Source organism: Neolamprologus brichardi, chromosome 17 (genome assembly GCF_056152115.1).
Source record: "Neolamprologus brichardi isolate AB-2024 chromosome 17, ASM5615211v1, whole genome shotgun sequence".
Classification (NCBI taxonomy): domain Eukaryota; kingdom Metazoa; phylum Chordata; class Actinopteri; order Cichliformes; family Cichlidae; genus Neolamprologus; species Neolamprologus brichardi.
The window spans coordinates 38,621,841-38,638,653 of NC_142120.1; the positions used below are offsets into that span (position 1 = coordinate 38,621,841).

Below are 16,813 nucleotides of genomic sequence, written 5' to 3' on the forward strand. Positions count from 1 at the left end.
TGTAGATTAAAACCTGGCCCCGCTAGCTAAACATGTCACACAGTTTCTCTAATAATTAGGATGTAAAAATGATACGCACAAGATTTCTGTAGCCCCCAACAGAACAACATGATAATAATATATTTTTAAACCCGTAAAGCTGGTACATCCTCACTACAATTCCCGCTTGTGTGTTCCGGTAAGTTGCGCATAGCGGCGGAAGTCCAAAGCTGCTGTGTAATTGTAGAGTTTAGCAGTCCCGCTTGTTCGTGACTAAACAGTTTGTTCACACGTTAGACATGCCGGACTATCTGGGAGACGACCAAAGGAAGATTAAGGAAGAGGAGAAGGATGACTCCCCTATTAGAGGTATATCTAAAATCGTTTATTTTAAACTAAGATATTATTTCGCGAAAGGAAGCGTCGATATCAGCTAGCAACATTGCTAATGTTAGCTTAGCTCGTTGAAAACAGTTTGCTCCTGCTGAATGTATTTGTTACCATGTTGTTATAAATATGATGTGTTGATGGTGGAAAAGTCTCGTGTATACTGCATCGCTCAGTCCGACAACAGTGTCGGAGTGCAAACGCATTCATGTGATTGTGATTCTTTTTTAAAGCTTTGGATGAAGGAGACATCGCTCTGCTCAAAACATATGTAAGTATGGCTTTCAAACTGAACCACGACACCAAGCAAGTGTCATGGAAATGATTCCACAGTGAGTGAATGTGTTGTTTGCTGTTCACCACCAGGGTCAGAGTACCTATTCCAGACAGATCAAACAGGTGGAAGATGACATTCAGCAGCTGCTCAAGAAGATAAACGAGCTGACGGGTGAGCGAGAGTACATTTGTGCCACAGCAGGGCAGTAAGACGTTCTCAGTAAGCTTCTTACTGGACTTGGTGATTAAAGCGGTCATAAGCAATAAAACGGCATTTATTTGAAAAGCTCATTTGCCGAACTAACTTTCTAAACCTTCAAAAATTCCAGCTTAGGAGGCCACTTGTGTCTGACCAAATTTCAAGTACTGGGTCAAAATCAGGGGTTTTACTCCGGCTTTCTTAGATTTTCTTTACTTGGAATTCACCATTACAATTTGTAAATGTATTCAGATATTCTCAGTTTCATGTCTTCCAGTTGCATCCAGAAACGATACGAAATCAGCAAGTTTAGCGAATTGTGCGTCCCAAGTTACAGACACAATGATAACTGCAGCTGCATGGTCCTGTGCATATTAACTGATTATCCTGCAACATGCACAGGACTCAATAACGCTGTTGCACAAATACATTTGGACATTTAAGTTTCATTAGGTGCCAGTTAAATCTCATGTATTTTCACTCCTTGATTTAATTATTTGGTGCTTGACGGCCTGTTACTTCAGATGCAGCTGTCTAGCTGGCCTTTCCCGGCCACCCAGTGCCAGCCTGTACTCTGGGCTAGTTTAACACACAAAGAGAGATCACCTTTTCTACCACAACCCACAGCTATGGGGCCAGTTTAGATTTTAAAAAGGCATGTCTAGTTGACTTTAACTCCAAAAAATGGAAAGGGCTGCATTGTTGTTGAAAATGGATCATCTTAAATTTGGAACGGTTGTCCAGCTTTATCAGAGGAGTATATATGGACGGTTTTGGTACTTTGGAGGGCTGCGCAACATGCTTTGTGTCTGATTTTTGTTTGTTTTTAATTGCACAGGCATCAAGGAGTCTGACACAGGCCTGGCTCCACCGGCTCTCTGGGATCTAGCTGCTGACAAGCAGACACTGCAGAGCGAGCAGCCGCTGCAGGTAGCAAGGTAAATGTTCGACTTTAACATCACCAAAATGTAAAGTGTGGTGTTATATCGCTGATCTTCCCTTTGGGATGTTTCGAGCGACATTCCTGTTAATCTGACGTGAATATTCTTAGCTTTCCTACTTCCTTCCACAGCATTTCCATTATGTAGCTTCATGATTCTTTATTTTTTTCTGACAGATGCACAAAGATCATCAATGCAGACTCTGAGGATCCCAAATACATCATCAACGTCAAACAGTTTGCCAAGTTTGTGGTGGACCTGAGTGACCAGGTGGCTCCAACTGACATCGAGGAGGGCATGAGAGTGGGGTGAGGCAGAAACATGATTTAGATGTGTTACGTAGTTTCCAGAAGGTTCCGTCAGCTGTAAGCTAAGTTTAGTGTCCTTTCTGTTTTTCCAGGGTTGACAGAAACAAGTATCAGATCCACATTCCTCTGCCTCCGAAAATCGACCCCACTGTCACCATGATGCAGGTTGGGAGGCGAGGATACTCTGTGATTGTTTGGTTATCTGTCTGCTTGCATGTGATAACTCCTTGGCCCACTTGCTTTAGGTGGAAGAGAAGCCTGATGTGACCTACAGTGATGTTGGTGGATGCAAGGAGCAGATTGAGAAGCTAAGAGAGGTGGTCGAAACGCCGCTGCTCCACGTGAGTGTTCCAAAGTTAGAACCACCACTGAGGCACGAGTGAAGCAACTGTCTTCTGCACATGGAAGCTCACTTGTCGTCTTCTTCTTCTCACCAGCCTGAGAGGTTTGTCAATCTGGGAATCGAGCCTCCTAAAGGTGTGCTGCTATTCGGGCCCCCCGGTACCGGAAAGACCCTGTGTGCCCGGGCTGTGGCCAACAGAACAGACGCCTGCTTCATCAGAGTCATCGGCTCCGAGCTGGTGCAGAAATACGTGGGAGAGGTGCGCTCACAAAAAGAAAGATCAGCTGAAGTTCAGATCAGGAAGGTTGATTCTCGTAAACGTCTGACTTTTCCTGAACTCGTTCGCAGGGCGCCAGGATGGTGCGTGAGCTCTTTGAGATGGCCAGGACCAAAAAGGCCTGTCTGATCTTCTTTGATGAAATCGATGCTATTGGAGGTTAGTCTTATTACTTAAAAACATCCATTGACGTCCTTTTAATCCAGCGTGAAGAGAAATCCGTTCTGAGTGTGAGCGTGTAACCCTCTGAACCTCCCAGGTGCTCGTTTTGATGACGGCGCCGGTGGAGACAACGAGGTCCAAAGGACCATGCTGGAGCTCATCAATCAGCTGGATGGTTTCGACCCTCGAGGCAACATCAAAGTGCTGATGGCCACCAACAGGCCGGACACGCTGGACCCGGCCCTGATGAGGCCCGGACGTCTGGATAGGAAGATCGAGTTCAGCCTGCCTGACCTTGAGGTGAGTTTCAAACTGGACTGTGTTACACTTCTCTGATGTAGCTCTGTCCAATTCAACCATCTTTAAACCCGCCGTTGCAGGGTCGCACCCACATCTTCAAGATCCATGCCCGCTCCATGAGTGTGGAGAGAGACATTCGCTTTGAGCTGCTGGCTCGCCTCTGTCCCAACAGCACCGGTAAGACTGCAGAGCAGACGTTACTTCCTGTCGAGTCACAGTCTCCCTCAGCTGCGTCTTTATGTTTTAGTGTTTCCTGCTCGTGTGGGTGTGGCATACATCAGCTGTCCTTCAGAATGCTGTTGTCATAGAGACACTAAACCAGCGGTCCCTAAACCACGGACCGGTACCGGGCGTAAGAGTTGAGGCTTGGGTGTGAAATGTATGGTTTTCAGGGGTTTCATTGTTAACACGGTTTCCCTGGTGTTTGGTACCAGTACTGGTTTTATTTTGTTTTATTGATCCGCGACATCATAAAGGCCACCTGTGAAAATATTGTCGGAGATAGATTAAAAAGTTGGGGACCGCTGCACTAAACTACTTGTTTTCTGAGTGGCTTCCAGTATTTTTCCGATTTATCGACCTCTTAGTGTAGTACTGATGTATGACCACACGGGGGCAACCTGTTACTTGGAAGTATGTTATGTTAAAGTAGATGAGCGTCTGAGGCAAGTCTTGGCTGTCCTTTAACACGATCCTGTATTTCAGCCAAGTCAAACTGTTTTGAATGGCTTTGGGATAAAGGTCGTCTACATGCAGGTTTAATAGTTTCTCAGCTCTCTGAAAGTCTGAGCACTCTCTTAAATCGTGCTTCCTTTCAGGTGCCGAGATCCGCAGCGTGTGCACCGAGGCAGGAATGTTTGCCATCAGGGCTCGCAGGAAGATCGCCACAGAGAAAGATTTCTTGGAAGCCGTTAACAAGGTCATCAAATCATACGCCAAGTTCAGCGCCACTCCCAGATACATGACCTACAACTGAGTGTGTGCTTGTGTGTGATTTGGCTTTGTCAAAAAAAGAAAGTCAAAAGGATTTTGTTTTGTTGTTATTGTTGTTCACTAAAAAATAAAAGTTATTCCAGATTTCAGTTTCAGTGTTTAACAAAATAAGCTTGAAAGGCCTCCTGTGTCGTTCACTAACAGCACAATTAAAGCTGCATTCATGTAGTACTGAGTCATATACCAATGCAAATGTACAGTAACAGCAACATGACACTGCAAACAGACCGGAAAGCTCATTCCTGATCAGAATAACAAAAATCATATTGACAGATTACAGGTAACGATTTGGTACCAGCGTGATAATGAGGTGGTCAGTATTACATGTTTACAACACAAGGCCTCCAAAAGTACCTGCTAACATTATCATGTAGACAAAGCTGCAGCATTAAAAAGTACTTCAGCAAACAGTGAGAACTACAACATGACTAAAGTGCAACACTGCAGAGAAATCGGGCTGGACACATCCTGAAGGTTCTGATTAAAACGATGTTCTTGCTGCTTTGGAACTTTAACGAGACTTCGATTCTTTAAGGGCACTGAGTGAAAAACACTCCTGATGTTTCAGCTGAAAACAAGTTCACAGCGAGGTTGTGAGAGCGCCACCACGTCACATCCTCTCAGGTCATGTCGCTGACCGCAGCCACAGACAGGTGAGAGTGCTGACAGTGGAGCACGGCGTCGTGGACGGTGGGGAACAGGAAGTCTGTGGTCAGGTCCTGAGTGAAGAACTTCAAGGTGTCCAGTTCAGCCAGCAGGTTCCCTGCAGAGAAACATGCAGCAGGCTCAGTATTTACATCAATGACAACAACCACTTTCAAACCATTTGAACACAAACAGACTTTAGTGAAGGAAAGACGCTAATACACGTTCTGTGCAGACACAGACATTCCTGCAGTGATAGCTTTGTTTATTTACAGGGCACACATAGCAACTAAAGCAACCTGCTGTGTTCACTTCTTGGACTGCAGCTTTGTTACAGTCTGAAACGAGCCGCTGCAGCTTCATCCCTTCTGGCTAGCTGAGCGCTCGTGAGCCAATATACCGAGAGTGAACTGTAAATATATCGTGTGACATCTTCTCATTTTCAATCCCAAATGTGCAGAACAGGAGCGTCCTGTTTGTTACTGCAGGAATGGCTTCAGTCTGTGAGTCACAGGCTGTGTTTGCAGCAGTCTGTCAGGACCCACAGGCTCAATCATTCAAACCAGAACTTTCAGAGTTCTGTCACAGCGCTTGTTGCCTGTTTCCATCCTTTACATTATGACCCCAGTGTGTGGAACTTGTCTTTATTATAGGTCTCCACTTACAGACCTTATCATGTTCTCATTCATGCAAACATCGAAATCAGCCAATCACATGGCAGAAGAATCACATGGCATGACTGTAGATATCAGACGTGCTGAGTGTTTTAGACGTTGCTGGGTCTTCCCAACACAATCATCTCTGAGGTTTAGAGAGGACGGTCTGAACAAGAGAACGCAACAGGCGAGCAGCAGTTCTCTGGGAGAAGATGCCTCAATGATTTTGTGTCGAGCGTGACAGGAAGGTGAGAGTGACTCAAATAACCACGTGTTACCACCAAAGAGCTTCTCTGAATGCACCTCGTGTTGGAAAGCAGATGGGCTACAGCAGCACAGGGCGCCACATCGCCCAGCTACAAACAGAAACCTGAGGTTGCAGTATGCACAGGCTTTGGTGTAAACATAACAGCATGGATTCCTCCTGCCTTCAATCACTGGTGCTACAGTGTGAGGGATATTTCCACGTCCATGCCTTTCTGACCACAGTGTACCAACTCCTGCAGGACGATGTGTAACAAAGCACCAGTCCTCTTTAACTGGTTTCATGAACAGTTCATGGTCCACAAATAGTCCCCACAGCTATTTGTGAAGATAAGAGGATGGAAGGATGGGTTTTAGTTGCGTTTTGTACGTGTTGCATATAAAACAGCATGTGTACAGATATTTTCAGATCTAATGAAAAGTCTTAATAGTCACTTACTGTTGCAGCCAGCTATGACCACCCGGACATCTACGGCGGCATACTCTTTAATGACCTGCACAAACAGATAAAAACCGATAATAGTTTTTAGTATTGGAGCTCGACACCACGAAACACTGACTGGAGTTCAGTGAAAACATGCAGCTGCTGCTCCTGTGCAGCGCTGGAGAAAGGGCCAGAACCTGTCTGATGGCTTTCGCTCCCACTGAGTCGATGAAAGTTGCAGACGTCCAGTCCAGGATGATGGAGTGGACTGTGCTGAAAGGCTCAAGGAAGACCGCCTCCTCTGAGTCGCCATGTCTGTCGCCAAACTGGCCGTTCTTCTGATCCACCGCCACGTGGCTCTGGGACAAAACGTCATGAGTTACTGCCTCATCCTTGTACTAGAAACAAAGCAACACCACAAAACATATTATAGACACACACGACGGTCACATGAGTGTATTTAACCTGTTGACAAAGCTCAAAGTTTGGACAGAAAAGAAAAACTCACCGTGGCACAGATTTTCAGCGGAGACGACTGATCGCTGCTCGTCTTCTTTCTTTTTTTTTGGGCTTTCCGAGCAGCTTGTAAGCGTTCAGGGTTCAGCCCCGTCTGTAAACATAATCACAGCAGAGCTGTTAACATCCAGCTCAGCACTTCCTCACTCTTTACCTCCTCCATTACCTCACGTCTTATTTTGGCATTTTCTCTGATAATTATTCATATTACATTACATAATACACCTGTTATTAACCTCTGTCTCTCTTCCACAGCATGTCTTTATCCTGTCTTCCTTCTCTCACCCCAACCAATCACAGCAGATGGCCCCGCCCCTCCCTGAGCCTGGTTCTGCTGGAGGTTTCTTCCTGTTAAAAGGGAGTTTTTCCTTCCCACTGTCGCCAAAGTGCTGCTCATAGGGGGTCATATGATTGTTGGGTTTTCTCTGTATGTATTATTGTAGGGTCTACTGTACAATATAAAGCTCCTTGAGGTGACTGTTGTGATTTGGTGCTGTGTAAATAAAGCTGAATTGAATATGAAAAACAAAAATGAGAACTGAAACAATGTTTTACAAAACAAACACATATTGACGTCTTTCCTTTTAAACTTTGACACAATAAGCATGAAGCACATGATCAACTGCTTTCAGTAACATCTGTGCGTCACCTGATTTGTCACAAAACAAGCGTTAATCTTAATCTTAAACCTGAGTAAAAGCAAAATGCAGTTTGATTTCATTGTTTAACCAACACAAGCTATCCAAACCTGCACCTAGGTGAAAACGTAATTACCCAGAATTCATAGTTCCATCAACTGTCCAAGCTCTGAAGCAGTAAAGTAATGAGCCTGTTACCCTCTGCAGCTGATCGTGGCACCGTGTTGAGCTCTTGTAGCGTAGGTCTTTGTGTTATTGAGGCGATCAGGCTGTGACTCGTAAACACCGAGCTAAATCCATGATCTTACAACGGGACTCTTTTCCCCTTTAAGGACTCAACATGCCACCACAGAGACTGATCCTAGGAATCAGGTGTTGCTGGCACAGTTACTCGTTAGGTTAAGACTGGGAGAGGCTGGGAATATTTCCCACATGGTGCTTAGATACTGGAGAAACCTTTGTTTTAATTCACACAGTAAAGTTTAAAATGTATTTTTTGCTCTTAGTTATTTGAACACATAAAAAAGCAGCAAAAAAAAATTGTTCTCATCTTTCTGGCCTCTTTAATCATCTTGAAATTACAATGTCAGAAAAAGAAAAAGTGTTCTAAAAAATCTGGTTGGATTAAAATACATAAAAATCATGTTTCAACAACGAAACATTTTGATGGGTATAATTTCTGTGGAAACTGAATCCAGAAACAAATTCTTTGCTTGTGTACAGTCCACCTTTACGGGCATTTTAATAAAGCCATGCAGCAACGTTTTCACTGAACTGCTGAAGCTTCAGCTGTAACGTGAACAGGTTACAACTGCAAACCTTCATTTGTAGCCAAGACAGTGAAAACACAAGCAAACAGACTCCTGCTCATCTCAAAGCAGAGCTCTGCTCGTATCCACCAGATAATTACACGCTGCTCCTCTGAGTCAGGTAAGACCCAGTGATAATAAGTGCTTCACATATAACAAAAGGGTTTCTGTTTGTTACACACTCAAACACACCTTCTCCTTGAGGCTGTTCACGTACAGGTCACTGTTAGCAAAGTAGATTGAAGAGTTGGAGTGGAAAATCTTAATCCCCTCATATTCAGCCGCCTGAGAACACAAACAGCAGGTCAGTGTGGATGTTTCACACGGAGCAGGTTTCTCTCCTCACACATTTACCTCTTCATACTCGTCGACGTCACAGTACAGCCCCGTGTTAGCGACGTGACCCAGGATGGAAGTTTTAGGGCTGGACGAGAAAGAGAACAGCTCAGAGCACAAATCAAACCTGAAAACTCTCACAGCTGCCTTTAAGCTCCAGTTCAAGGAAAAACACATATTCGAATCATTACCTCTGCGTCCTGTATATGACTGTCAATATGGCGAACGTGACGGCCACCAGGAGGCCGTAGTCCAGTCCCAGCAGCACAGAAGCGATAAAGGCAACCACCCAGATGGCCTGAGGACAAAAAAGAAAGTAACATGAAACTAGCATGAAGAGAAAGCGTTTTACATAAGCAAATGTCTTCAGACGACGTGCATCTATCTGATCGTTTCCACTCCTGCACATTATAGTCACACTTCTGTCTGCAAGTTCTCTCCACTGTGTTCACATACACACCTCTCAGAACAACGCTGCACTTTAAGTCAGCTAAGCTTGGTTTTAAAGACTGACCAGTTCAATCTTGCTGGTCCTCCACAGACTGGGAATGTCTCTGAACTGCTTGAACATCCCAATGAGGTTGACCATGATGATGGCAGCCAGCGCAGTCTGAGAAACACAAGCAAACATGAGCCAAAGAAGACATTTAGGTGTGTGCGGGCTCACAGGTCACGCCCAAACGTCAGAACTCACCTGAGGGAGCGGCTCGAAGACAAAGCCGACGGCCACCACCACCAGCAGCACCAGCAGCGACGCCAGGAGCCCTGCAATCTAAAGCACACACATAAAAAAGCAATAACTCCATCAACACACCTCTCACGCTAACAACAGCTTTACAGCACCAATTTAGATAGTGTAATCACTCCTGCAGCTCGTGCGTCACCTGTGTTTTGCCTCCTGTGCTCTCCTGCACCAGACTCCTCGACATGGAGCAGGTGACGGCAAACGTTTGGAAGAAAGAGCTGATGAAGTTACACAGACCGAGTGCGATGAGCTCCTGAAAGTGGACACGTGGAGGAAGACTGTGAAACACTGAGTCCTTCTGCAACAACACTTTCACACGTCACAACTCAGTGCTCAAGGAAATGAACAAGTTCCAACAAACTGGAACAATGAACCTTTTGTGAGCAGCATTTCCAACATCAGCGTGCAGAATAAAAATATAACTTTGCAACAAACAGCTAGAGGACGTCCCGTCATCCAGAAGTGTTTTAAACATTTAGTCACGCACATGATGCCAGAGGCTCATCAGCAGCCGTGGACACACTCACCTGGTTGCCATCCACACTGTAGCCATGTTTCAGGGCAAAGATCTTGGCCAGCGAGACGTCCATGGAGAATCCTACAATTGCTATAGCAAAAGAATCTGTGACCAAATTGGGCAGCAGCGAGATGTTTGGGGCAGCAGGAGGGCGAAGCCTGTAACCAATAAGAGAACATCTGTCACATACGTGTAGAGAACACGAGCTTCAACCAAAAGACACTAAATCTATAGAGTGCGGCCTACCCTGTTGGTATGTTCCCAACCACATGGACCTTGTATTGCTTTGATAACGACAAACCATAAGAGATGCCCGTGGACACGATGACCACGATGATCTCTCCAGGAATGGGAATGGGCAGCTTCTTCTTGAAGCGCTCGTTGAGAACTTTGATCGCGTAAAGGAAGATGATACACCCGAGCCCCAGAAGGAAAGTGGCAATATTGGTGCTGGTGATTCTGCTGAGCACTGCTTTGACGCTCTGCAGTGACAGAAAGGTAAGTGTTAGCGATTCATCGACCATTCTGGGAAGGAGAAAGACAGGGCCTCTCAAAACTCACATAAATAGCAGAGAGAAACCCAGAATAACGCTGCGTTTCCACCCCCAGCAAGTACTTCAGCTGGGAGATGACGACGTGCATGGATGCTGCTGTGGTGAAGCCTCGCACCAGGGGCTCGGTGAGGTAGATCGCTACAAAGCCAAACCTGAGAAGACCTAAAACAATCTGAAAGGAATGCAGAAGAAGAGGGGCGTGATTCTGTTTTTAAAAACAATGTTTCATACAGAAACATCGAGTTGATACATCAACAGTGGTTCAGACATGCTGCTGCTGCTGTGGATAAACAGTGAGCCACGGCTGCTCTGTAGGAGGCTGACCTGGATGAGTCCCGCCAGGGTTGTGACCATCACGGCCACCTGGACCCTGCTCTTATCACGAAGCTCCACGTTGATGGCATCAGATGCGTTGGATCCAGTAGCATTGATATTCATAAACATGCTGTCTGGTGCCTCCCTCACAGCGACGCCCCCAATCATCAGACTTATGACAGCAAAGGTACCTGCAGGTCATCGACACAAACGCAGCGCTATGATAGGCCGGTTCGAAGCTGATGTCGAGTACACCGAGCTCTCAAACCCAGCACAGAAACTGGGTGGTGACGGCCTTTCCTCTCACCACCCTGTGACGGTAAAGGCCGTCCTGCCTCACACTTGAAAAGCAGCCCAATAAATCCTCTGGTTCTCTGCCAGAGGCGACCGTCATCACCACAGCAACCTGATGTCAGGCCAGATTTTGGCCAGCGGTGATTTACAATCTTTGCAGATTAGCTCCTCAGCTTCAAAGGGTTGAGCAGGTCTAGTTTATTGGACCCATTTGTTGGATGGATTTAAACTGACAATGGAGACAAGCGTGACAGCGTTGGAGAAAAGAAAGCAGCCAGATTGGTGAGACAGCTGCGGCTGGGTTTAATGAAATCTCAGTCCTGCTGCTCGTGTCAGTCTTTACGTAGTGAGAGGCAGCGAGTTTTACAATCCCAGGAAGATGTTAGAAAGTGAAGTTTTACAACATCTGTCAAGCTCAGATTTTAAAAACCTTCCACAGGAGACTGAGGGGTTACACTGTTACAGTTTCTGCTGTTTTGTTTTTACATTTACTAAACTTTCAAATTCACAAAAGTGATGTGGCTACATGCTGATTATCACTTAGAGACTAAAAACATTTAAACCTGCTTGGACTGAAACCAGAGCACAAGGTTAAGCCTCTGTGGGCAGTATTTACTTTAAAGGTAGAGGTCAAAGGTGACATTTGGATGCCGATGTGAGCCCCAGCATCACTTCCTCAATGTTAATCAGAATTTTAAAGACATTTCAGGAACGTTTGAAGATCAGGTAATAACGTCATATTTACAGTCCCATAAACACTCTCAGTGAGAAGGTAAGCAGCATGTATACAGCTGTCTGTGTAATATCAATACACGTGTATGAAGGAAGTTTAAGTTAGAAGGTTTTGTCAGTTTTTAACCAATAAAATCATTAGTGGAGCTTGAAGACCTGGATGTCAGTCAAATATGACTTAACATGACGTCACTCCCTCCACCCCCAAAGTTTCATCAGCATTCATCCTAAACTTTACACACACACACACACACACACACACACACACACACACACACACACACACACACACACACACACACACACACACAATGTGATAACGGGGTTTTCTTATTTGCTTTCAGACCCTGCACCTGTAGGTGGAGTCATCCACCTACAGGTGCACGCAGACAGAACCACAGCACAAACTACTGCAAACAGAAGAACATACGGTGACCTACAGAACACGCTGTGACGGGATCATCTGCCCTGTGGAGCAGGAAAAACTGAATCTCACTGCAGAGTGTGAGAGACATGAAGCACTGTGGGTTTAGTCTGTGGGACCACGGAGCTCTTTGAGTTTCTGTTCTTCACAGAGAAATATCCAAACCGTCGCACATACGAAGAGGACCACGAAGGTTTAATAAAAGCACAGCTGGCTTTAACAAAATGAAATGTAATATTTTTATGGCACCTGTCCTTTTTCAGGAAGCCCCTCCCACACACAGTTGCACTAAACCAAACATCACTGCAGCACTTTGCCTCCTTCCCGTTTGGTGCTGTTCATCAAGTGTGTGCTGTCTGATGACAGGCTCATAATGTGACGCGTTGTTTCCTCACCATGTGACAGTTTTACAGGAACACTTCCTGTTTGCGAGGTGCTTCATTGGGTCCAACTGTCAGAGGGACTCATAGGTCACAGCTGGCATTTGAGACTTGGACCCATTTCAAGGAAAGGAAGCTGTCACAGGGTGAGGTCGCTGAAATGTCACAATCCTCCCGTGAAAGCTAAGCACACAGTTAGCACAAATACAAGCATTTCCTCCACAGCTGAGTCACTGTGTAACCCAGTGCACCTCACAGTCACTGCAGACACAGCTGTGTGGAAAAGGACTCGTCGCCTGGCAAGACTTTGATGTGGATTAAGAAATATATAAAAAGCTCAACCATGTAAAAATGACATCATCTTAACAAGCGAGAAAAGAAAACAGCTCGGTGCGTCTGAACGTCACCATCTTGGTGTTTTGAAAGCAGACACGAGGAACAGAGGGGACAATGATCGATTTCAAACAATAAATTAATATTTTGATAAATATGTAGGTCGGGGCATCACCTACATGTAGCTTCAACAGCAGAACATGAAGTTTTCTGTTGTGTGTGTGTTGGGGGCGGGGAGTAAATAAGAGGGCGGAGCTTATGGAACAATGACGAGCATATTGTAAATGTTTTCCTGTACGTGGGCAGAGCCGGTCACACAGGGCCATGAGGTCAGAACAGAGACTCTCTCACCTACTGATATGTGCCTGGACGTGCCGAAGAAGGTGTACAGCAGCACCGGGTAGAAGGAGGAGTACAGACCATAAACAGGAGGCACCGCAGCCAGCATAGCGTAGGCTAGTCCTGTGGAGCAGGGAACATAACACGTTTCCAAATAAACAATCCTGGAGGCTCAGTGACTCCATCACAGTGTCAAAGTGTCAGCGATGCCAAAACAGAGTCAGCATGAAGCAGAAACTGCTCCTCTGGAGCCGCCGCCGGCCCTGCTCGCAGCCTCGCTGCTTCGCACGGCGCTGCTGCACAGTTCACTGACCTTGTGGAAGCTGCACGACTCCCGTGCTGAGCCCTGAGACCACGTCTGAAAAGAGGTACTTCTTGACTGGATACGACGGCAGCCATGAGAGAATAGGCATGAAGCTCAGAGCTGCTGCCTTGGCCTTCTCTGAAGAACACCTGTGGATATTCAACACCAATCAGATTTTTAAAAGCCTCCACAGACGATACTCTGACCACAACGTTTTTCTGGAGTCGGCTTTCATGTTGTTGGCTGCAGGATTCAAGAAGCCCCCTCGTGTTAGCTGACCTTTGGTATGACTCGTGCTTCACAAAATCACTATACCTTTAAGAGCAGCACGTGATTCACACTGGTTAACAGATATTTGTTCATTCTTACACCACAGAAATATCATTTCAGTGATGTAGCAATGTTTGTTCACAACTTCACCCTCACTCTGCACTATAGCCAAGAGGTATGTAAGAAACATCAATGTTTTACAACATTATGACACGTTTGTTGTTCCCTCATCTCTATAAAATGACTGTAACGTGTCACTGTGTCGATTCCCGCCCTGAGCTCTGTCACACCCTCTGCCTCGCCCCCTGCGTCCTGTGGATGGTTATGAGTGCAGACCTGTTCTTCACTAACTCGCTTTGCTCGCTGTACGCTTCCAATGCACATCTCTGCTTTTGTATGAAGACCTCCTCCTCCTCAGCTGCCCCCCCCTCAGTAAGCCCTCCCACCTGTCTCAGTCCCAAATTGCCACCGAGCTGGCATCAGCATGTCATTTCCCAGCCGACTTGTTTAACCCCGACTTCTCCCCTTTTTGCTCGCCCAGCTGCATCAGTTCCCAAATAAAAAGCAGGGACAGAGGATCCCGGGTTTGTGCAGTTTAGCTCTGAATAACTTTTTCATTTTTAAATGTTAGAATGCAACATAATCTATTTGAAGATCAGTGTTGGAGCTTTGTTGCATTTTAATGTGTTTAAACGTCTTATTTTCCCACTCATCTAAAGGACATTTGAAGGTTGCACACCAACTCCCACAGATCCCACTGTCTTCTGCTTCAGTTCATACAGCACTCTGGGATCTTGTGTGTGGATCTGTGTCGATGCTGATCTGTTCAACGACATGTTAACAGGAAATGTCCAGAGAAAGACTTACTGGAACTTTTCTGCCAGCTTCTGACAATTTGTGGTGGTGTCTTCTTTGCGTTTAAGAAGCTGCGCCTGGATCAGAGTTTCATTGTAGACAGGACGCTCGATCCTGTAAATCAGCTGGGAGTCTTCATCCTCTCGAGCTGCTGCAGCCACCACTTCTTCTTCTTCTTGCTCCATGGTAGAGGCCGGAGGGCTGGCGTAGGATCTATGTCCCGTGTAGTTTATCTCTCCCGCTTTTTCTTCTCGGCTGGTATATCCTCATTCCTTAAACCTTTTCACAGCAAGCGAGGACAAGACATGACAAGATAGTTATGATTTCTACAAGCATGGCTGACGATAATAAGAAAGGCCTTTGCTATGCCGACAAAGAGATTTCAGTTTGATTTGCGATGCTGCAACTTTTGAGTAAATATTTGGACCAGCTTATGTAATGGCTTGCATTCAGTCTGATGTACTGGGGGAAAGGTTTGCTGAATAAATCATACAGCATAAAGTTTGCTCAGGGTAGGTGCACAGTGTTTTACAGCTGCAGGCAAACCTCTCTCCCAGAAGTCTTGCAACCACAGGTCTTCATGGACCACGATCGAGGAACAAAGCCATGCATGTGGGTAACGTTTATAAAAGAGGAAACACGTGGCTGGTCTGGTTAAGTACTTGGATTACAGCTCGACATGGTGCCTTCAAAGTCAATCCAAAAAAACAAAAAAATCAAATCTCTGGCTATGCAGATAAATAGTGAATGAAACTACTGTAATACTGTGAGAATAGCAGGCGACTGTTAGAAAGGTTAGAATACAGTTCTGTATTTGATATTTACATTAATCATTTATTAAATCTATATTTATTATTTTATATATAATAATATGCAAATGAGTAACACTTGCTTGTTTGTTACCCGTGTGTGGAACAGGTCCTGGACATTAACAGACTTATGTCACAGGTTTTATATATCATGCAGAATAAAGTCGGGTCTCCTGTTCAGTCATTCTCGCGCCGACAGTTGAACGCCTCGGGCTTCTTCCCGTTTCCTCTCCTCTGCTAGCTCGCTCACATCATGTTGTAAAAAGCAGCTTTGATACATTCAAAGCGGAGAAATTTTAATTAAAGGGCCAATATGTGCTACAGGTACGGCGAGCGTAACCACAGCAGCTCCCGTGGCTGTGACAGAAGCTTTCACCTCTCACAGGGAAACAAGCTAACTCAAAGATACTAGCAAAGATGCTTCGCTCACCTCCATCCTCCTCGTTTCCCGCCAGCTGCTAAGATGCTGTCGGCTCAAGGAGAACACAAGTACATAAACTGACCTCTCCGGTTGAAGTTTAACAAGGGCAACGTCCTTTAACTAGAGCACCAAACGCTGACGATAAACCACAGATAGGATGTGCAGACAGGATGAGTCCCTCTGATTAAAACTTTCTCGCAACTTCCGGTCCGCAAGAACGGGAGTAGCTCTGCACGCATGCGTTGTTGTCTTTATCATCCCACTTTGTAGTCCTAAAACAAAGGGCAGGCCTACTTTACGTTCTTGCTGTGCTTTAATATCAGTGCTAGAAGACAGAAAGGAAAGGGGACCTTTACATTTTAGCAGTTTTTGTCTAAAAGGTTTTCCAAACCTGGCATTTCCTGTTCTCTCTCAAGATAAATACCAAATATGGCAGGCACATTTATTACAGACACACATCTACTGGAGTCAGAGTGGGAGCTCTCGTGTTTGGGGACAGGGGGTGGATGATGAAAGCAGAAAGTGTTTGACGTGTGGCAGGCTCGGCCCCCTCCTCCCGGTGCCGTGTTGGTCACAACACGTGCTGCAGCCAGGATTCGGCTTTGGAGTGAGCACTCTGTAACTGTAAATGAGAAATGACTTTAGTTGAAGTTTATTTATGGTCTGTGTGAAATCACAAGACTGCAGTCAGAGAGAAAGAGCGCTCAGAGAAAGCTGCCGTGCTTTCAGGGAGACTTTTCTCTTGTGTGAAGTTACTAAAGATGAATCCGTCCTCACTCTGACCGTCAGCTGTACTCGGCGCAGCCGCAAACTGTTTGTATGCCTAAAGAAAAGCCACGTCCAGTTTATTACAGGTGAACTATGCCTTAACAGCTGTGTCGACAAATGTGTCTTTTTTGCACTGAAAAAACTCTGGGTGGTAAACATCTCATGAACAACAGCAGAAAGTCACACAGCAGTCTGAGTATAACCAAATATCCCAGCTCCAACAGAGCAAAAAAAGTAGGTTAAGCAAAGTTTGTTTGTCCTCTGCTGCACAACCTCTGCACAGGGGTGTGCTTGCTCGGG

The 16,813-nt window shown here is 45.6% G+C and overlaps 2 protein-coding genes across 3 annotated transcripts; one reads left to right on the forward strand and one right to left on the reverse strand.

The window, feature by feature from the left end:
* Nucleotides 1-182: 182 nt before the first annotated feature.
* Nucleotides 183-4,276, forward strand: psmc2 (proteasome 26S subunit, ATPase 2). The gene is made up of 12 exons (XM_006808654.3): nt 183-348; nt 600-637; nt 733-814; nt 1,680-1,779; nt 1,959-2,090; nt 2,183-2,255; nt 2,336-2,431; nt 2,528-2,692; nt 2,782-2,869; nt 2,970-3,172; nt 3,253-3,349; nt 3,991-4,276. The coding sequence occupies exons 1-12, from the start codon at nt 279-281 to the stop codon at nt 4,146-4,148; spliced, it is 1,302 nt and encodes a 433-aa protein (XP_006808717.1). The 5' UTR covers nt 183-278; the 3' UTR covers nt 4,149-4,276.
* slc26a5 (solute carrier family 26 member 5) lies at nt 4,195-15,975 on the reverse strand. Of its 2 annotated transcripts, none has more exons than XM_035915781.2 (18): nt 15,755-15,975; nt 14,528-14,794; nt 13,400-13,539; nt 13,099-13,209; nt 10,594-10,775; nt 10,277-10,441; nt 9,962-10,197; nt 9,726-9,873; nt 9,338-9,451; nt 9,148-9,225; nt 8,968-9,063; nt 8,645-8,751; nt 8,472-8,541; nt 8,310-8,402; nt 6,663-6,764; nt 6,352-6,513; nt 6,170-6,224; nt 4,195-4,928 (listed from the first exon to the last, which is right to left on the reverse strand). In XM_035915781.2, the coding sequence occupies exons 2-18, from the start codon at nt 14,698-14,700 to the stop codon at nt 4,786-4,788; spliced, it is 2,175 nt and encodes a 724-aa protein (XP_035771674.1). In that variant the 5' UTR covers nt 14,701-14,794; nt 15,755-15,975; the 3' UTR covers nt 4,195-4,785. The 2 variants fall into 2 exon arrangements, with proteins under 2 accessions (XP_035771674.1, XP_006808716.1); XM_006808653.3 differs by having other exon boundaries at nt 6,352-6,552.
* Nucleotides 15,976-16,813: the final 838 nt, after the last annotated feature.

Bases quoted from the DNA above. Each gene is read 5' to 3' on its own strand.
- psmc2 (XM_006808654.3), top strand. From the start codon at position 279: ATGCCGGACTATCTGGGAGACGACCAAAGGAAGATTAAGGAAGAGGAG. The intron at 638-732 runs GTAAGTATGGCT...GTTCACCACCAG, and splicing joins TCGCTCTGCTCAAAACATAT to GGTCAGAGTACCTATTCCAG. The intron at 2,870-2,969 runs GTTAGTCTTATT...TGAACCTCCCAG, and splicing joins TGAAATCGATGCTATTGGAG to GTGCTCGTTTTGATGACGGC.
- slc26a5 (XM_006808653.3), bottom strand. From the start codon at position 14,700: ATGGAGCAAGAAGAAGAAGAAGTGGTGGCTGCAGCAGCTCGAGAGGAT. The intron at 9,226-9,337 runs GTGACGCACGAG...TGTGTGCTTTAG, and splicing joins GCACAGGAGGCAAAACACAG to ATTGCAGGGCTCCTGGCGTC. The intron at 6,553-6,662 runs GTGAGTTTTTCT...CTTTGTTTCTAG, and splicing joins CGCTGAAAATCTGTGCCACG to TACAAGGATGAGGCAGTAAC.